The sequence below is a fragment of the Periplaneta americana genome, chromosome 7 (assembly GCF_040183065.1).
Source record: "Periplaneta americana isolate PAMFEO1 chromosome 7, P.americana_PAMFEO1_priV1, whole genome shotgun sequence".
NCBI classification, from domain to species: domain Eukaryota; kingdom Metazoa; phylum Arthropoda; class Insecta; order Blattodea; family Blattidae; genus Periplaneta; species Periplaneta americana.
The window spans coordinates 162,498,120-162,520,839 of record NC_091123.1 but is presented as its reverse complement, the minus strand read 5'-3'; the positions used below and the strand labels follow the sequence as shown (position 1 = coordinate 162,520,839).

At 34.8% G+C, this 22,720-nt stretch overlaps 1 protein-coding gene across 1 annotated transcript; it reads right to left on the bottom strand.

The window, feature by feature from the left end:
* Positions 1 to 10,651: 10,651 nt before the first annotated feature.
* On the bottom strand, positions 10,652 to 22,033 carry LOC138702807 (15-hydroxyprostaglandin dehydrogenase [NAD(+)]-like). The gene is made up of 6 exons (XM_069830104.1): positions 21,995 to 22,033; positions 19,598 to 19,724; positions 17,510 to 17,616; positions 17,054 to 17,227; positions 14,910 to 15,064; positions 10,652 to 10,830 (listed from the first exon to the last, which is right to left on the bottom strand). The coding sequence occupies exons 1-6, from the start codon at positions 22,031 to 22,033 to the stop codon at positions 10,674 to 10,676; spliced, it is 759 nt and encodes a 252-aa protein (XP_069686205.1). The 3' UTR covers positions 10,652 to 10,673.
* Between the last annotated feature and the right edge of the window lie 687 nt (positions 22,034 to 22,720).

Here is a 22,720-nt window from a genome sequence, read left to right as displayed (position 1 = left end):
TACGACTTTGACGCTTCATTGCTCCTTTAGAATTTTATTATGAAGACACTCTTCCATGATAGAACTGGTCATCTAGGCTTTTTATTAAATCGGACAGTTTTACTTTATTCGCACTGTATTGGCATATAAATACAAAACTCAGAATAAATAAACGGTAATGTGAAACTAAATTGACACTACACTACAGTTATTCACAGTTCTATTCTACTCGCACTGTCCTTTATCACTGTATTGGCTTGTTAGCACAAAACTGAATACAGTATAAAAATGAAATGAAAGAAAATTCAAGAGGGTTGGAAGAAGTAACGGTACAGGAGGTCAGTAACCTGCCGGGTCCTTGACAATAAGCACAGAATACAGCGTATTCCGAATCTCACCGGTCCGGTGGCATCAATGACGTCACGTTGCAGCGAAATAAGGAACAAAACTGGTGGAAGGATCGATGGCTGTCATGGCGACTGTATAAGTTGTTGTCTGTGCTACGCTAGCAAAATTTTGCGAAATTTCCGTACTGCCATCTCGTTCAATGAAAAGAGATCATAAACAACTTATTTCTTGAACCGGTAGTAATAACTGGTCCGTTGACATGTTCGCTTATAAGCCATTAACATATTGTTTTTACGCTGTGCTCATTACAAACAATGCAGCAGAACACACCGCCATGACACAACAGTGCACGATGTCATTCGTCTGCTAATTCCTGCCCTATACCAAGCCCCTACAGTCTCGGCTGCGCGGAACGAGGAAACCGGGGCAAATTGAACGCTGCGCTTGCCGCCATGATGTTGGACAGCAGACGCATCATAGCAGTACGTAAATCGCGCAATTTAACGCTGTGATGATCTAAAATTGACAGATTATGTCCATTTTCGACGTTTAACGTAAAATTATGACGAAATTAATATATTCAAAGTTTCATTGATATGGGTCAGAGCATTAAAGGAAAGAAAATACGTACGCAGCAATTGATAGAAAACATGCTTATACATCCATAAATAGGCCTACGCAATACTCATTATAGAATGTATAATTTTACGTTAATCAGCATATTCTTAGGTTTCAGAGAATGGAAAATTATATTAACATACATTACTCTTAGATCACAAGACGTAAATACATGCACCTTGATTACACAAGTTCTTATTATAATCAAATTCTTAAGTGAAATAAATATGTGATGTTGTTAAGTTTTTAGAAAATCGAAAATTATATTACCGGTACTTTTAGACCACAGGACATAAGTAACCACGCAAAATGTAATGCGCAAAGGTAGCAAAATTACATCGCATTTATAAGTAATTCTTCAATTAATAAAGGGAATGCTATCAATTATAAAAAAAATAGCCTAACTGTATCTAATACATTGCAAATAATAGGTAACATGAGGACCTAAAAAGTAAACATAATCACATTATGTAAAAAAAAACATACTTTTTATGAGTGGATTTCTTTACATCATAGATTGTTATTTTAAATAAATATATATCATTGCTTGCGGAGTGATAGTACGTAATTTTATGCACATATGTTCTATCAATAAGATAATATTCCTTGCTTTTTTAATAATATATATCCGGCAAAATATAAGCGGATTATTTGTATGTGAACTATATGCATTTATAGCCCCCCAGTGAAAAATAATGCACTAGGAATATCTGCAAAAACAAAACAGCAACAAAAATTGCTGTGCAAATGACAGCATAGACCTCTCTCACAAATATAAAGTAATTTTGAATAAGCACTTTAACCCAATTTGAAAAGACAACATACCTCTTGATTCTTGAAAGGGGGGGGGGTAGGTAAATGCTGCGGCAGATGATGACTTTAAAATTGACACATTAAAATGTAAGATATTATAATAGGCCTTCAGATAAATTAGGTAACTATTTACATTTATAACCACAATGAAAGATAATATTGGGAATGCCTGCAAATCAAATTCATGTGCAATTGGCAATATAGATACCCCCGAAAAAACATTTTAAATGAAAAGATAACAACACAGGGCTACCTCTAAATTCTTGCAAGGATGGTTTCTAATAGATGCTGCCAGATGACGTAGAGATTAACAATTACATTACAATTTAATTTATGTTATAATACTCATAGGTTTTTATTTACATTTACAATCCGAATGAAAAATAGAACTGGGAACCCCTGAAAAGAGTGGAATAAATAAAAACTACATAGAAAAAAATGAACGGTAACTAATAAGTAGCACAAAAAATGCACATGATAATATAGTTACATACCTATCGATTCATGAAGAGGATGGATTATGTTAGATGCTGCCTGACATGTTCTATGTAAATTAACGTTGTAAGATCTTGCTGTGTGATGGCATCTAATTTTAGTGTACATTTCAACTGTTAAAGATACAATTCTTACGATGTGATTGTCAGGAAACTCGTTTTTTAATACATGTTACTGCAGTTCAGGGAATATTTAATTTAGGCCTATGTTATCTGTTCTAGAATAGTTATCTTTATCTTTAGACCTACAGGACCTTTAAGTGGCATGCCATTTGTTTCCTTAACAACTGTCTAATGCAACATTCACATAATCTACAAATCTTTACGATGTCTGCTGATGGAATTGCCAAACCCCCATTGTCTTTTCTCAATAAAAACGCTATGTGTTTGAGGGATTTGTTGCCATACAGTGATTCCTCACATTGATGACAATGCTGTTTCTACCTATTTCATGGCGGCGTGAACATGCGCAGACAGGTTTCAATTTTGGACAGCACACCAGCGCTCCGTGTGAGTCTAGTATACTATATAACGTCTTTGCCCTATACAAGAACCAATCAGATTCACTGATGGCGGCTGATGGAGATTGCCACCATCTCTGCAAGCTGATGGCAACGGTGTGACACCGGTGGAGCATCAATGACGTCATCGGTGGAATTCGGAACACTGTGATGCCATCGGATTGCTCACCGGTGAGAATCGGAATATGCTCATAGTGACATGGTTAGAGAACAACGAGTTAGAAAGAGAAAGATAAAGAGTGGTCATTGTGCCGCCATGTTTGAAGAAAATTGAACGACTGTCGGTAATGAACTTATGCGCCCAAAACAAAGTGGGCGTGGTGATAACTGACATTAGAATCGTCAGCTGTCTTAATTTCGTTTGCATAAATCAGTTAAACTGAAGTGGAAAAACCTAGTATTTCGTCAAATACGTGCTAGGAACTTAATCTAAACTTATGTACGCTAAATTTAAAACACTTGAGCTATTCCTAGTAGGAATGCTTAAAAGAATAACCTAAGCAAAATTGTCATGTAGTATGACAAGAAGTCCTAGCAAATATACTGAAGAAAATGTTAATATTCCTAGGTTCTTTTAAATGCGACCTGCAAGATTGCCTATAAAATGAACGAGTATGATTCGGATGATTTTATTAAATTGTTTTCCCAGTCTCTACACGTTGCAAAACTATTTACTATCCCATAAGATATAGAATGAAAGTAGGCCCTATCTGTAGTAAACAACCTTTACCTCCAAGCTCGTAACGTGGGTGAAACATGACAAAACACGCTTTCAGTTTTTTTTTGTTACAGTAAAGTATAATTATTATCGAAATGTGAACGTGAGGCCAACAGCCGGCTGGTCTGTCTGAGCCTTTCAAGGGCTGTGGCACCACAGATAATTATTAGTGTATAATTGGGCACCCACGTACAATAATGGGGTAAGTAGTTACGAAATATATTCATACTTACCCCATTATTGCACCTGGGTGATCAATTATGTTCTTTCATGTCCTTCCAGTCAAAATACTAACAACAATACGACCTACCCCAGAGTTTTGCGTTATTTTGGATGCGAGTGTCGAAATACAGTTTTAATATTTGATTGCTATTACTAGGTTTGAAACGGAATTGTAGCGGTTTTATCCGTATTTAGTTTAACTTTATTACTAGTGAACCATTTATTTGATTAATCGTTTGTCTTCGAAATAGGCCTACTTCTTATAAGCTACAGCTCATCGTCTTCTTGTATAAGCAGTAAGGACAGAAGAAGCAGAAATAAAGGATGCCGGTGTCGAAATACAGTTTTAATATTGTATTGCTATTTGTTTTTCACTGGGTCTGAAACGGAATTGTATTGGTTTTATCCGTATTTAGTTTAAGTACATTACCAGTGAACCATTTATTTTGTTTATGCCGGGCGTTGTTACACATTTATGCATGAAAAAAAAATGCTGCTAATTAACAAAACTATGGACTTAACTTCATAAAATTTACATGAAATATGATATATCAGTTGTCTTTTTCCTTTTGACATTGCAGTTATATGCAGCACACACAACAGGCATGTTTTTTCTTCGTTTTTTTATACTTCTTACCTCCGTTATACAACATTGTAAGCAGACGAATTTTTACAAAGGTGGGCGCTTAGCCCAGATCTGCCGTGTTTCGCGGTGGCACCGCAAAGAGCGCTGTATAGGACAACATGGCCACTCTATAGTCTTCTCTTTCTAACTCGTTGTTAGAGAAGCTTCACCCCCAACGCCTGACAAAGAATAGCGAAAGTCTTCTAGATCATTGCATGCACAGTCACACAAAAAAATTATGTCATGCTTCGTACAGTATTAGTCTATCGCAAAATAAAAAATGGTTTGAAAGAATTTAGCAACAGTTACGCTTAAAATTATCCGTTATAGTCAGGTTTTTTACCTAAATGGAGCTCAAAAATGATTCCGTTTTCGCGTTAGGCAGTTTTTCGTTTTAAAGTATTATTTTACATAGGAAGTCATTCCGTTCCAAAATTTATTTTTCGTTTGTGCAGGTTTCCTTTTTTATAGAGGGTACGTTTTAGCAAGGTTTTACTGTATTATATAATAAGAACAACGTTATCATGGTTATTGTTATCAAAAGAGGAAGAAGTCATTAGGAGATTAATGTTTTACAAGCACAGGCAAAGTTGCAGATTTTATTGGCTGCATTTTAGTACACCTTCGCTAAATCACAACTGAACTTCTTACGAAAGATTTACTTTTTAACCAGAAAATACTCATGCAAGTAAACAATACAAAACCCGCATCCATTAAACTTCGAATGAACAGAGCTTCCTTCATCCCACGTCTTTCATTTTGCATACGAACCTGAAGGTACATCAGTAAAGTAAACAATACATGTTATCCTATAGCCAGTGTTCCTTAAACATGTAGCCGCCTCTAGGCAATGTTTTGGTGTCCAGCCTTCATTCCCTAGTCATGATGAGAAAAGAACTTTTGGGTTCCAATGCCTCATTGCATAAATGAGTCGTCGAGAATCCTCCATCACTGTCCTTTACCAATCTTTGGACAAACCGCGAGATACTCCCGTTTCCCCCTTTATTCCATCATCCGTCATTTCATCTACCATCTCAATAGTAAAAATTCGCAGGGGTGAAGTCTTAAGGATAGTACGGGTTTCCGATGCTAATATAAAAAGGCCTTGGGGCTCCGGGTTCCGGGGCGGCTCTATTAGGAACTGAGGCAGGATTGTCCATCTGTCAGCGTCGGATACACGAATACCACAAGGCCATCGATCGAAGTAGAACAATCATCGCATAGGCCTATACAGGGTGATTCACGAGAATTTACCATCACTTACGGAGCTTATTTCCGAAGACATTCTGAGCAAAAAGTATCATATAAACATTTGTCCTAATCTCAATATTTTCAGAGTTACACTAATTTGAAGTTGTTAGTAAAATCCTTTTTTTTTCTTTAGTTTTAAAGGTAAAAGAATATTACAAATAGAGAATGAATTATTCAGAAGTATCATTTCTTTAATTGGCTAGTGTTGTGAAGTTAAAAATGTGTTATTAATTGGTTTGTACAGATTTTATGTTTCAATTTTTAACTGAAAATAATATCATTCTTACGCACTTATCATAAAAATTGTTACAAATCATATGACTTTAGGAACATGAGTCTGCTTCCTAATGTACAGTCTTGAAGAAGTTACAAGAGTGGCGTGATTTGTAACAATTGTTGTGATAAATGCATAAGAAAAATGCAATTTTGTGGTTAAAAATGAAAAAAAAAATATATATATATATATGTGTACGAAGCAACTATAGAATTCACAACACATTTTTAGCTTCAAAATACTAGCTAATTAAAGAAATGATACTCCTGAATAGTTCATTCTTTTCCTGTAATATTCTTTTACCCTTAAAACTAAAGAATAATGATATTTTACAAATATTTTCAAATTAATGTAACTCTGAAAATATTGAGTTTAGGATACATGTTTGTATGACTCTTTTGCTCAGAATGTCTTCGAAAATAAGCTCCGTAAGTGACGGTAAATCCTCGTGAATCACCCTGTATAGGGTGTACAATGACCCAAATTATGCCTATGCGTAGCCTAAGTACTCATTTCTAACTCACTTGATTTTCCATTAAAAATTTCAACAGGCCTAACAAAAATATCTTCTGCCGGTTAAGTCGCGATCGTTTCATAATAAAATAACTGAACCTTCCGTCACTCTGATAAACAGAAAGTTATTTTTTTTTTTCTCAATATAGGACTCATAAAACTTTATATATCCTCTTACATGCCGTTCCGTGTAATTTTTCGATGCATTTGAAAAATACTGGCAATGTAACAAACTCCAGCCTTCTACGCAAACATTGCCATTTTAGGCCATGGTCTACGACGATCCGTGCGTAAATATGGTCATGCTGCAGGAACGTCTTTGAATATGTCTGAAAACAGATTGAACACCGGAGGCGAAATAATATAGGCTAGGCCTAGACTTGTCGTATACCTCAGTATATTTTCATTTCCTCTAATCATATGTTTTATTAATACCGTATTATAAATAATATTCTTGAATCACTAGAATTAAACTTTCATGTTTCTATTTTCTTCGTCATGTCTTGTTCATAAGACTCCAAGGCTTGAAGTCATCTCCGTATAAGCTCTCAATTCATTACCATTTGCAGAGATTCGCGATCGTTAGTTGGTGTAACAGGAAACTCAGCATGTTATTTTATTTCGACGCGGTGACGTTTATGTCTCCCTGGCGGTTTCAAAGAGATCTCTTGGAAGTCAAACTGTGGTTCAGTCAATTAGTTCACATTTTCTAAACCAAAGAGATCACAGATCGATCTCGAATAAATTCTGTGTGATTGTAATTATACAAAGCAGCTATGGAACAGATTTTCTTCGAATATCTGTAATTCTCATTTCCTCCATGCTCCAGTATTATTGTAGCATAACCTTACAGGGCGATTCTAAAGTCTTTATCAATTTTCGGAGGTCGATAGAACAGTAACTATACAACCGCATATTTAGTAAGTATTGAGCTTCGTGACTGTATATACTAGACTGTGATACAACCATGACAGATATAACGGAAACGCTTATGATCAGTGGATAGAGTACCGGTATCTTTTCAAGTTTACAAATGTCCCATATGTTCACCGTTGGTGACGCGGCAGACATCAACCCTATAGCTCCAATACTTGACAGTCGATACTAGCGACTGCATATTGTGTGATTCTCTGTCGCAGCTGTGTTATACTTGTTTTTTTTTTTTTTTTTTTTTTTTAATGGGGCACGACAGTTAAGCGGCTGAGCTTGGAACTACAGCGCTATGTTGCCAATATGGACTACCATGCTGCCAGCTGATGGAAGCTAGCAATTGAGTGACGATGGCTGACGTTAAAACATTCATTGACAATTGACGCGAAGGTAAGAAAACAATACAAAAATGACAGAGAATCAAACACGAAACGTACCAATGCTAACATTGTGTGCACAATAAATGTCGCCAAGAGAACTATTAAGCACTTGCCACATGGGAACGGTACGTTTGGCAACTCAACCGTTGTTACCATAGCAACAGGCCTACCACGCTATGACACATTCAGTTGTTTTTCCGATCGCAACGCTCCTGTCATGTCCCGTCTTAAAAAAAAAGTATAAATCACGTGCCAAGGGGACGAACACATGATCTTTGACATAACCCCATAAGAAAAAAAATCACATGAGGTTAGGTTAGGTTAGGTTAGGTTAGGTTAGGTTAGGTAATCGTGATGGTCACGGAAGAAGACGAGAGTCATCTCGAGAAACACATCCAATCCAAGAATGTGGAATTTCATCGAGGTAATGACGGACAGCATGATGAAAATGAGGTGAGGCCCCATCTTACTGATAAATGAAGCCCTGGCTATCTGGCTGTAATTGTGGCATTAACAATTGTTGAAGCATGTCCGGCAACAGCTTGCTCCACAAAGAAAAATGGGTCGTAGGCCTAAACTTTTGAAGAAGAAATAGCAAAAAACACACTTACCTTAAGGGAATCATGGGTGTCTTCCATCACAACACCAGAATTTTCCGTGCCCCAAGTGCGAATATTGTAACGGTTCACGTAAGCAGCCAGTCTCTTTAAACTTGTTGTAGCATGCACGAATTGCATTGAATGCAAGTGGTTCTTGATTATATTTCGTGCGAAATAGTCGTTGTACCACAGTCTAGTATATACAGTCACGAAGCTTAGAGTTGTGAGGGTGCTAGGAACAATAGACTGTGCCGGTACTATTTCGCATTGTCTCTAATGATGCGACATTAGCGATCCTAGTTGTTAGCAACTATCTATGGATGAATATTTGCTACGCATTGAGCTTCGTGACTGTATATACTAGATTGTGGTTGTACCGTCACAACTGCCACACATTTAGCAAATTCTAATATGCAGAAAGCTTTGTTGTTTTCACCAGTGAACGCTATGTCTTCGTTATGACTGCCCCCCCCCCCCCAGCGGCTAAGTCTACAAGTACGCCATGGCGTCTATTAGGTACGAATGCAAACTTGAAGAGATACTCTATCCACTGATATAAGCGTTATCGCTATGTCTGTCATGGTTAAGTCTTACTGTTCTTTCGACCTCCAAAACCAGGTAAAAACTTTAGAATCACTCTGTATTATCTCTATAATAAATTGAAAACAGACATTAAATATACCGTACATATAAACGCAATTACCTGGTACAAGGCTACATTCATTCATTCATTCATTCATTCATGCATACATTCATTCAGTGTTCTGCCCAAGAACTGATCCTTCACTACAAACCCAGCTTTCTCCAATCTCTCCTATTTTCTGCCTTCCTCTTTGTCTCCTCATATGACCCATATAATATCTTAATGTCATCATCTCTACATCAAAAATGAAAACGATGCTATTTTTTTAAGTAGGTTATTTTACGACGCTTTTTCAACATCTTAGGTTATTTAGCGTCTGAATGAGATGAAGGTGATAATGCCGGTGAAATGAGTCCAAGGTCCAGCACTGAAAGTTACCCAGCATTTGCTCATATTTGGTTGAGGGAAAACCCCGGAAAAACTTCAACCAGGTAACTTGCCCCGACCGGGAATTGAACCTGAGCCACCTGGTTTCGCGGCCAGACGCGCTAACCGTTACTCCACAGGTGTGGACAACGATGCTATTATAAAGAATCGTCATTTCCAGTACTTACCCTGCTGGAGTAATTTACTATGTTATTAACTGACCGAAACTTAAATACATCATTCTCTCGTTCTTTCATATTAGCCTAACTATCTACTTTTCTATTACATGATTTCTGACTGAATTTATAATAGTACTGAAATAAGGGAACAGTAAAGTTCATGGTACAAACACTGTTGTAACACCTAATTACTGTATTTCTACAAATCCAAATAAGAGTACATTGTATCGTGAAATATAATAGTACATTATGCAACGAGCCTATAATGATAGTAATTAAGAATCGAGTATGGATATTTATGAAACGAGCGCAAGCGAGTTTCATAATTTTCATACGAGCTTCTTAATTACCATTATAGGCGAGTTTCATACGACTTTTTATGCTCGACCATATTTCTAACTTGAAATTACCGGTATTCAGATGTATACATTTTATTTGTATCTGGCAAGATCGGAAGTGACCTTGTTCTAGGTCGTGAATTGTGAGATGTGCGCAGACGCGAAAGTATTGATTTTTTTCCGAGGAACAATAATGTCATTGACCTTGACGTAGTCCCGTTAAACTTGATAATATTATAATATTATAACCTTGATTATTGAATTCGACATTGGAAAAGAGATGATAAATTGAATTTATTTGAATATTATTTACAATTAACGCTAATTATTATAGTAACAGAACATAACCTTCTGCGACAGTATTGGATTTCCAGCCTCCGTGACTTTTCGCTGATTCTCTTTCGATTGAATATCCGAGAATAATCGATACTTGCGGTTTTATAACGGTAGGAAGCTGACCTGTCATTGGCTGAACAGTTGTAACCTGAGTCGTCATTGGCTGAAAGACCTCACCTTTAATGAGTAGGTGTACTTTAATGACATGCATTAAAGGTCTGCTACCAGGTGTATAATTACTACATTTCGGCATGGTCGAGCATAAATAAATATATCTATACCATACTGTAAGTTTTCCAGATTTCGTAGTAACTGTGAGACCATCAAAATTCATCAAATTTTACTACTTTTCTTATGTGCTAATTATATCCTATATTTCAAAATAATATGTTCAGCTTTTTAGTTCGTCAACTACATTAAACATTTGCATAACTTCTCAAGATAAATATTTTGCACAATAACAGAATAAAGTAATGTATTTTATTACATGTTAATTATCAGACAAATAACAATTGCAAATGTGCTTTTACTTCAATTTATTAAAATTTTTCACAAGTTTCAAATATTGCTTGCTGGGAGGAATATGAATCTGAGACAGAACAGTGTTTTCAAGAGACCATAGCGTTCCCGAAGGTGCAGAACGAATTAAATGCACTACTGCTCTTCCAATAGTGCCTGGAGACCTGGAAGAAAATGGAGAGGATAAAAACCAGGACTAGAAATGACTTATTAATCATGCTGAGATAGGAAGAAAATTCTACTATACCGCAAATGCTGTTACTAGTTAAAATTCAATTAAGCAACTCTGTTGTGAAAGAAAGATTTCTTATGTAGTCTATTGTAAATGCTTAGTAAGCCTATTAGTATTTTACCGATATTAATTAATATGGAATTGCAGTATGTCTCTGAATATGTGTATTTGGGTCAACTGGTTACCTTCTCACAAAGAAACCAGAAAGAGATCAATAGAAGAATTTCATCGGCATGGAAGGCGTTCTGGAGCCTGAAGTTCATATGGACCGACAAGACAATTAACCGCAATCTCAAGTTCGAGGCACTAGAGGCATGTATAATTCCAGTTTTGCTATACGGCTGCCAAACTTGGACACTGACCGAGAGACAACGCTCAAGTATACAAACATGCCAGAGGAAGATGCAAAGGAAAATACTGGGCACCAAGCTACGAGACAGAATGACTAACGAAACACTACAAAGACTGACGAACACTACTGACGCAGCAGAACGAGCAACGGCAACGAAGTGGACCTGGGGGGACATGTGGCGAGACTACATCAGACAAGATGGACCCATGCAGTCACGATGTGGGACCCCTACGTCGGAAGGAGAGGACAGGGAAGACCACGGCTCAGATGGTCTGACATGTTTACCAGAGAGGCGTGGAAACAATGGTCGAGGACAGCAAAGAACAGAGTTTTGTGGAAAGAACTAGGGAAGGTCATTGTAAATAGGTGACGTAATCAGTGTTAAGATATTGTAAATAGTAAATTCAGTATTAGTGAAAGTGTGAGATAAGTTTTGTAAATAGTAAAGTCAGTGTTGAAAAAGTGTCAGTTAAATAGTGTAAATAGAATCAGTGTTGTCAAAGTGCCAGTGTCAGTATAATGTGTGTAGTGCAAGAAAAAAAAATGAACAAAGAACAGTGCGGAGGCTAGTTAAAGTTGAACAGGATTATTAACCATGTCACGACAAGCTCGCCTGGATTGGCTCACCAAGCGAGTACACTTGAGCCACCCCTGTCGAGGGGGTTCTAACCCCATCACAGGAGGCCTGTGCCCAACATGGGACATCATGGCTAATATTCATTCATTCATTCATTCAATTAATATGGCATTATTACATCAAATTGGTAAATTATAAGTAAAATGAAAAATAATGAAATTAATAGCAAAGCTTGAGTCTTCAAGTAGGCCTACACGAGTTTACTTTAAAAAATAACTGTAAAGGCTAATGATTATGCTACCACAGCGAACATTCATATTAAAAGGACATAAACTGAACATTGTTAATTTTATTATTGTGATACATATTTCGTCTATGATAATGTATGAATTGTGTTTAAATTAATTCATACAGATTTCTACCATAATTTACATGAAGATTGCTTTAAAATAAAACCCTTGAAATTGTTTGATCAGAGTACTTTCGTGCAATATTGAGATGACCATTTATGGATTGAATAGAAAATTATGATATTGATACAATAGTAATTTAATATATCATATGTAATTTTCATCTTACGATGTTTGGTGACGTATACACGTCCGTTGATGTGACATATTCTTCTTCTTCTTCTTCTTCTTCTTCTTCTTCTTCTTTCTTGGCGCTACAGCTCATTGTGAACCTTGGCCTCTTCCACGATTTTCCGCCAGTTGTCTCGATCCTGCGAAATTGCTTTCCAATTCCTATATCCCATCTTACATATGTCTTCCTCAACTCCATCCAGCCATCTTATTCTTGGTCGTCCACGGCTTCTTTGGCCCCCAGGATTTCCATTTAATATCCTTTTAGGAATGTCTACGTCATTCATCCGTGCCACGTGCCCAGCCCACCTTAATCTTGCTGTTTTTACTATTCTTCTAATAGGCGGATCTTTATAGATGCAATACAATTCATTATTATATCGCCTTCTCCATCTTCCTCTCTCGAATACTGGGCCAATTATTTTACGGAGTACCTTCCTCTCAAAGGCATCCAAATTTCCAGCGTCCTTTTTTGTTAGGGACCACGTCTCAGCAGCGTATGCTAGTACAGGTCTTGTAAGTGTTTTATAGATAGTTATCTTTGTGGTACGAGATAAAATTCTTGAACAAAGTAATTTTCTTAAGGCGAAGTAAGCTCTATTGGCAGCCATTAACCTCTGCTTTATTTCATATGAAATATCATTAGAATGAGTAACTGTTGATCCCAGGTATTTAAATTCATCCACTCTCTCGAAGTCATATCTGCCTATTGTTATTGAGGATGGCATATTCTTGAGGTTTGCCTTTCCACAAGCCATGCATTTAGTTTTCGATTGATTAATGGTCAATCCCATATTCCTTCCTGCCTTTTCTATATTCAAGAATGCATCTTCCATTGCCCTTCTAGATCTTGCCACTATATCTATATCATCGGCGTATGCGAGTATCTGCACTGATTTATAAAATATGGTCCCTCTGCTAAGTAGGTTTGCATCTCTTACTACCTTTGATGTGACATATTAATGAATTTAAATGCTATTATAGTCACAATCATGCCATGGTATGAAAGAAAAATTTCACAACCTCGAGCGGAAAACAGGAAGTCGCAGGTTCGATTCCCGCTCGAGGTTGTGAAATTTTTCTTTCATACCATGGCATGATTGTGACTATAATAGTATTTAAATTCATTAATATATCATAGTATAAGAGAATAAGACTTCCAGATTCTGAAAATTGTAACAAATATGAAAATATTGGAAGTACCTATATGCTAAAAACCAGGGGCGGCCTGTCCTTATGTGCTCATGTGCTACAGCACATAATAAAAGTAAGGGAGAAAAATATGTTTTGTTTTAAAAACCTCAAAAATATTTATTTAATTTAAATAGTTACCGGTACTTTATGTTTCCATTCTATATTGTTAAAGCATTTGAATCGTCTGCCTTGACATATTTCATCATTTACCCTCCACTGTAGTGCGAGATGTGCTAAGCACAGGAAAGATGTCGACATGGAGAAATACACGTGCTTCAGTTACCCTTTTCACTTCCCCGCAAGCGCCGGAAACCTCATCAAACTGCTGTCCCTTCTGTGCTCACCAAAGAGTAGCCAGAACAGAATAGCCAACTTACGTATTTAGTATCTAAAAATTAATTTATTAAAAATGTATTTAAATATGAAATATTTATTTTTTATATTATAAATGTAGTTTTTAGCCATCGTTTTCAATTCTTCTAGTTCATAAAATTAGACATACTATCCAGGTCGATGGCATTTAAGTGTGCTTAAATGCGACAGACTCATGTCAGTAGATTTACTGGCATGTAAAAGAACTCCTGTGGGACAAAATTCCGACACACCGGCGACGCTGATATAACCTCAGCAGCTGCGAGCGTCGTTAAATAAAACATAACATTTTTCAATACTAAGGTGACAGACAAGTTCGCCAACAGGAAGGAGAATGGACATCAATTTTAGTTATTAGGATGAGTGCTGTTGTTATTGTTATTATTATTATTATTATTATTATTATTATTATTATTATTATTATTATTATTATTACTCTTGTTGTAGTAGCACATACATTTAAACAGTCACGAGCCGCCACTGCTAAAAACTCAGAAAAGTTTCTTAAAGAAGTCCTGAAATTGAAAGAAACTCTAGGAATAGCTAAATAAAAGGAGAATTTTCTACCTATTCATAACCCGATTGATCATATAGCTATATAATACAATCTATACTTAAACAAAATCTTTAACAAGAAAGATATTTGTCTTCAAGAAGCAAAAATTCTAACATTGGAAACTCTACATGCAACATATCCATTAAGTAATTGGACATATATATATACACACAGATGCAGATGGCTCTCTCATGGATCCCGAGGGGGTCCACAACTCTGAAGTAACTGGGAACCACTGCTCTAGACGTCAATCCATAACACCGATGGAATTTCAATGCAGACCTACTTCTTTCAAATACATGTTAATTATAAGCTTGTAATTCTTACAGGCGTTAATCTAACATTATATAAGATTATTTAACAAAATATGATTACATACGATTCCATGAAATGTAAGTTGGAAAACTTCTTCATGGATTCTTTCTTCTGCTTCATTAGACGCCGTCCATATAGACTAGAAGTGTACACTGACTGTTTCACACCTGGACACAATGCCACTACTCGTAGTCCAGTTTGATTATAGTGATACTGTGCCTACAACAAAAGTTTCAATATGTACCTTAAATATAATTGTCTTTAAATAGTTTAGAAAATTATGAAAAAGTCGAGAGAATTGGTAGATCTGTTTTATTACAAATTATGTGCTGTAATTTATCCAAACTATTTTTTCACACTGTAGTGGAAATAATACATTGACATAGCCCCAACCATCCTCCTTCTAACGACACCCCGACTACTATAATTCCTATAGGTTAGGGTGACCAGACGTCCCGGGATTGTCCCTTTTTTCAGCCTCTTGTACTCTGTCCCGAGAAAAGTATGCTCGGGATGCCAAATGTCCCATTTTTTTTTAACAGCGTCCCATTTCCCTAAATTATTGTTAAAATATTTATTTTTCTTTTATTTTATTAAGTAAGATAAATAAATTAGTTTTACAACGTAATTCAAATTGTAAGTTTTGTATTAGGAATACCTGGCACCAATGCACCATCAGAAAGAGTGTTTTCATTGTTGAATTCAATTTGATGTGACGAAAGGAATCAGTTTTCAGTTAAAACCATGAAGATATATTAATCACAAAATGTAATTTCAAAAATGAGTCTTGCATGGACTTCTATACCGGTAGTTTCCTAAAGGAAAGGCCAACACTTCTAGAGCAAATTCACTCATCAAAGAAATATGATGCTGATCGTACAGTTAATGAAAAAGGTAATATGAGGCAAAAAATGTTGTTATGAAATAAGTTCAGAATACAGTAATATGGATATGATGTAAAGTTCAATTAACCTGAAGTATTTTTAAACAGATAAGTTAACCTATTTAATCGAGACTAGTTGCAAAATAAAAAATTGTCAACAATGACTTAAGCAAAGTATCCATACTACTTCATTATATACTTGCATAATTATTATAGCCTAGTTATTTTAACCAGTGTAGTATTTATTACTTTAAAATAAATAAAACTGGATCTTATTGCTTACTGACATATAAACACAAGTAATAATGAATGTTTGGAATTCATGCCAACTTTAATAAGTGTCCCGCTTTTTTATTTTGGAAATCTGGTCACCCTACTATAGGTACATGTTCATTTTAATATAAACTATACATCGTGGTTTATTTCTAAACAAAAAAGTGTCCTGGCTCTATCGTTTTGGTAGTATCTACCAGTAGCAGTTGTCTTCTTCTTCATCATCATCATCATCATCATCATCATCATCATCATCATTATCTCCACAGGAATATTTATGGAATGTCAGTTGAAAATACATGGATTCGCATCTAGATGTAGAGGTTGTTAGATACCGTATGCGGAGTAGACCTCACTATGAAATTGTTTAAATATGAATATAATATGACTTTACAAATTCAAAATTTGACGGTATAGTAATGTAATCTGAGTACCAATTAATAGTCATAACCTCCTGAGTCTTGAGACATTTGTTGTTTTATTTTTAAAGTTCAGTGTAATTCTACACTTAAAAATAAAAGTCACTGATATGAGGAAAAATGCTGAAAAAATTCTGCAGGTTACAGTTAGGGCACAAATGCAGGTATATTATACTATACTTCGGGTCTCTGCACATACATCTTATATTATAATCGTGTATTAAGTATGGTACAGTATACTTTACTCTCAGAACTCTGGAGGTTAATAATATATATTTTAAAGGGGGTCCTGTAGTACATAATAATGTTGATAATAAACGTCCAACAATTATGTTGGCTGTATATGAAAATCATGAAAGTGTCCTGGCACTGCCCAGCCTCAAGAAATAGTACTCTGGCACAGCCAGGGCCTGCCAAGTCTGAAATACACCTCTGCCGGTACTGCTTTACTATTCAGTATGATGCAATTTTATTAAAATTACGTTATCTCGAGCCAGAAATCTTAAAACCTGCATTTATCACCATCCCACCAGCGGAAATCCCTCTTTAGTACAGGAAAATGTCTCAATTCAATGCTGGCACTGGTTTTAACATAAAAAAAAAGGCAAGAGACACGTTATATGGAGTACTTACACCCATGTTCCTTGTAAGTGACACAACAGCGTGCTTTGAGGCTGAATAAATAGGGGCATGAGGTAATGCTTCGAAACCAACAATTGACGCATTGTTAATTACAACACCTCCATTAGCTCCAGATCTCTTTCCCATATACTTGAAGGCCAGCAGTGTGCCACATAGCACTCCTTGCTGTGAAATGGAATAAAATTTTCCTTAATTAAAATCAATCTTATTAAAAGTGATACCGGTATTGAAAACAAACGCGATTTATTGTATACGAGTAGATAGATTATTCATTATATTTGAATATCATACCGGTACTTAACCTAAAATATTTATATTGTTGTATTTACAATGTTTTACATTTGAGCAGTCCTCACAGACTCAGTTTTTTTTTTATTTTTATTTTGTTACAGTATGGTACCAGTGTATTATTTCTGGATTTTAAACAAATTTTAATTCAAGACTTACAATATTTATATCAATCTCCTTTTCCCACTGTTCGTCGTCAGCAATCTCAGCATTATTGAAAAGAATATCAATCTTTTGACACTCTGAAATTACTTGCTTAAATATCCCTGCATCAAAAAAACAGATGATTCATAATTAAAATTACAGTAATAAGGTGCCTAATATTTAAAACTTACACACTACACGAAAAAGTATGCCTCTGAAATTATAATTTTAACATATTATCTTTTGTGACACACTTCATTTTCTGAACATTAAAACTAAAGTAATGTAGCAGAAGATTGATATTAATAACTGGAAACTTTATTACTATAAATGTAAGAATTTTATTTAATTTTTTTTCCGGAGGATCTAATATTCGACTAAAATTTTTATGTGCCGTGAAACATTGATTTCTCTTATAATTTTAGACCCCTTTTCGTGTCTCATGGAGTTATTATTATAAATTTCATGGCGCTTTTAGAATGTGTTTACAAACCTGAGCTATTTTAATAATTTCTCTAAAATCTCAAATATTTTTCATATAAGACCGTCATAAACTTATCTGATTTGATATAATAGTTCAATGTTTTATTTCATGATAAACGTTTTCGGTTTTTTAAAAACCATCATCAGATTATCATTAACCCTTAAAATGAACAGTTTTTAAGTTATAAACAATGAAAGACAATGGGTTACATGAAGGTAAATAATGTTAAAAGTATGAGATCACACAAAAGAATTATTGGGTCCAATATGATTGATTTTAATATTTTAACAATTTTAAATTTGTATATACATTAATGTTTTATGATATTCATTCTTTTGTATGATCTCCCACTTTTAACATGATATAGGCTACCTTTATGTCTTTCATTGTTTATAATGTAAAAACTGTTCATTTTAAGGGTTAATGATGATCTCATGATGGTTTTTAAAAAAACAGAAAACGATTATCATGAAATAAAACATTGAACTATTATATCAAATCAGATAAATTTATGACGGTCTCATATGAAAAATATTTGGTAATTCAATACAGCTTATCGGATCCAACATGGGTATTAAATTCTCTAAATCTGCTTCTTCGTTTTGGATCAATAGCATCAAAAGAATGAATTCTTAACTTAATACCTTTCACAACATTTATTAACCATACCTATTTCAAGTCTATTGATTCCTTCAGACTCATTATGATGAATAAATATTTATGATGACCAACTAATACAGTAAGTTTCTTAGTGTCTCTATCAAACTGTCCAATTTCCTCCCTGTTTAAACAGCTCTTCTGGATAATAATACCTTATATACTGCTATCATGTATAATAATAATAGAAACATTTTCGTTAAAATATGAAAACAGCAATATAAAACAAACAATATGAAAAGTCGAAACAAGACCGAGTTGTACAAAATTCTGTGTATAATCATCAAAAGTCAAAGCACTGTTGGAACACATCAAACATTATACTAGCATGGCATGCAAAACACTTTTCCACATTATTAGAGTTATTGGTAAGGTCGTATTCATTTCACCAAGTGTCAAAAGGATACAAAAGTAATCTTTTAAAATACAGTTCTGTTGTGTTTGGTCAAAGCATGATAACTCCAAAAAACCTGTTTTGAGATACAAGCATTTATATTTTCACTTTTTCTATACAAATCATAATTCCAGTTTTCATACAGATGTGAATGAAAATAACATAGGATTAGATGGAGATATCACAGCTATACCAAACGAAGGAGAACTGTTTTTTTTTTATATAGGGCTGCGCTTTCAGCTAAATAAGGCCATTTTTGGAGTTGTTATGTTCTAACCAAACACCACACAGTTTATGTTCCAATATCAGTAATATTCCCATTACATTCATAGCATTACATGTATAAAAATATTTCGTGGACTTACGCTGTTTTGCATGCCATAATTTCAATTATATTAGCTACCAAATTAAAATACCTAGTCGTCAGATAATAGACTATGTAATATTTTATCTCGTATGCAAAAGACTACCTTTTCTAACTATAGAATAATCGTCAGAATTTTCAGTTATAAATAAGAGCGAATTATAGCCAATTTACAGTTTCAAATTTAAATAAAAACCACTTTACTTTCAAATTCATATATATTGCTGACATCTCCAAGTAGAAACATTGCTTTTTGTTTGCCAAATTGGTTTGTCAACTTTTCTACAGCTTCTTTTCCCTCATCTCGGTTGACTCCTGTGAGTATAACTCTCTGGAGAGGAAAAAGAAAACAAAGCTTAATCTTTACCTACATATTTGAAGGATATTAGTTTCTTACTTACAAATGGCTTTTAAGGAACCTTCAGGTTCATTGCCGCCCTCACATAAGCCCGCCATCGGTCCCTATCCTAAGCAAGATTAATCTAGTCCCTAGCATCATATCCCACTTCCCTCAAATCCATTTTAATATTATCCTCCCATCTACGTCTCTGCTTCCCCAAAAGGTATTTTTCCCTTGGGTCTTTCAACTAACACTCTATATGCATTTCTGGATTCACCCTTACGTGCTACATGTCCTGTCCATCTCAAAACATCTGGATTTAATGTTTCTAATTATGTCAGGTAAAGAATACAATGCATGCAGTTCTGCATTGTGTAACTTTCTCCATTCTCCTGTAACTTCATCTCTCTTAGCCTCAAATATGTTCCTGAGCACCTTATTCTCGAATATCCTTAACCTCTGTTCCTCTCTCGAAGTGACAGTCCAAGCTTCAATATCATACAAAACAACCGGTAATGTAAAAAAAGGTAAAGGTATCCCCATAACATGCCATGAAGGCATTTGGGGGGCATGGAGGTAGAGCCCCATGCTTTCCATGACCTCGGCACTAGAATGAGGTGGTGTGGTCGGCACCATGCTCTGACCGCCTTTTACCCCCGGGAAAGACCCGGTACTCAATTTTATAGGAGGCTGAGTGAACCTCGGGGCCGTTCTGAAAGTTTGGCAACGAGAAAAAACCCTGTCACCACCTGGGATCGAACTCCGAACCCTGTTTTATAAATTGTAATTTTCAGCTTTTTTGAGAGCAGACTGGATGACAAAAGCTTTTTAACCGAATAATAACAGGCATTTCCCATATTTATTCTGCGTTTAATTTTCTCTCAAGTGTCATTTATATTTGTTACTGTTGCTCCAAGATACTTGAATTTTTCCACCTTTTCAAAGAATATTTCCAATTTTTATATTTCCATTTCGTACTGTGTTCTGGCCACGAGACATAATCATATACTTTGTTTTTTCGAGGTTTACTTCCGAACTTATCTCCTTACTTGCTTCAAGTAAAATTCCAGTGTTTTTCCTAATAGTCTGTGTATTTTCTCCTAATATATTTACATTTTAAGGTAGCTACTTTAAAATTAACTAAAAGCTTTGAATCTTATTAAGGGGAGAAGATGGTATTTTTTGGTGAAAAATGAGTAAATTTAAAAAAAAAAAATTCTTTAAAATACTCTGTGATATGTGTAGAATGCATAGCATAACATTTTGTGGGTATTTGTGCCCTTATCGGATGTTGAGTCGCCATTTTTAAACTTCCTGCGTTATGGATTTTTAAATCACTCGCCCACTTTTATTGTTGTTTCCGGTAAATTAAATTTTCAAAAAAAAAAAAAAATGCTTTTCTTTAAAATATCCTTTGATATGTGTAGAATGGAATGCATAACATTTTGTGGGTATTTGTGCCCTTATCGGATGTTGAGACATCATTTTAAACTTCCTGCACTATGGATTTTTAAATCTCACGCCCGCTTTTATCGGTTTCCAGTAACTTCATTTTTCTGCTACATTGGCAGACAAAAATGGATATAATTTCTGAACTATTAAAGATACATGCATGAAATTTAGAACACACTTTCTTTAGACTATTAGGACTTTTCTCTGTAACAGAATTTTGGTAATTGATTTCATTTTAAAAATATGTCCGTTTGTTTGCAAGAAAGGGAATCAGAAATTTGTTATTAAATTTTAATTGTTTATTTTACAAACGTAGGGACTAATACCAAAATTCTGTTACAGACAGTTTGTAGAACATGCTTTTGCAAATACAGTGCAAAAAACTGTTTGAATCTATTTTTAAAAACGGTTTAGATATATCGGTTTTAGTACAATCCTGCATTGGGTATATTTTTTTTCAATTTTGGGCCCCGAAATATTTTTTTTTTTTTTTTTTATATTTTTATTTGGTTGAGTTGCCACAGCTATGAGTTCTCTACATACAAAAAATTAATATTTTACACCAAATAGGAAAAAAAAATTTAAATACCATCCTCTCCCCTTAAATGTATCGATGGGTTAAATATTTATTCCAAATCTCAATCTCAACTCATAGTTATTGCAGTCATGCACCCACTATATTTTTTACTCTTAATTTTCACATGTACTATACCTATTTCAACAAACGTTTGCAAACTAAAATATAATACAAATAAAAGTATATCTTAAGACTAAACGTCTATTTATACGTGTCTGACTTATTTCCTTACATTAGCATGATTGGCAAGAAGTTCAGAAGCTGCTGCCATGCCTGGACCAGAAGTTCCACCAGTGATCAGTGCTATTTTACATTCTGGCGACATATACACATGTTGCTCACCATTTCCGAAGCTATAGTGATAAAAACAGTTACATTAAGTATTATTCGTGTAAATGAAACCAACCATTCACTGACCACAATCTAAACGTCAATGAAACTGTGCTACCAGTAGGAGTACATTTATTTATTCTCTCTAACAAACACTTTTGTTCATGTACCAATACCAGTTAAGTACTTTTATAAACACTAACTTACAAGACTTAACATAGGTCTACAGTAAGTAAATTATTGCTCTGTGAAAATTAGTTTATATACGAGTACATAACTCTTAAATGCAATTAAATAAATCATATTATTACTTTTAATTGTAATAAATTATTTAGCAGTTAGAGATGATTCAAAAGATTTAATTAGGAATATGGTTTTTAATTTTTGAACGGACAATATTTTTGGGTACAGTCCCGGAATCAAAATATCCTGGCCTACTTGGACATTTTGTTCCCATTTTTATCTTCAATTATTTATCAACATTTATTCTTTTTTTTTTTTGATTCTCATGTCGTGTAATTAAAAAAACTATAAGCCAAACGAAATTTTGTCTGTCCCAAGTTGATATAGCAAATGCTGGATAACTTTTGGCGCCAGTCTGGTTCATTTCACCATCATTATCACCTTC

Coding starts and splice junctions, on each gene's coding strand:
- LOC138702807 (XM_069830104.1), bottom strand. CDS start 22,033: ATGGCAGCAGCTTCTGAACTTCTTGCCAATCATGCTAAT. Junction 17,617..19,597: donor CAATATATATGAATTTGAAA/GTAAAGTGGTTT, acceptor TTTTTGATGCAG/GGATATTTAAGCAAGTAATT. Junction 10,831..14,909: donor AACTTACATTTCATGGAATC/GTATGTAATCAT, acceptor ATTTTCTTCCAG/GTCTCCAGGCACTATTGGAA.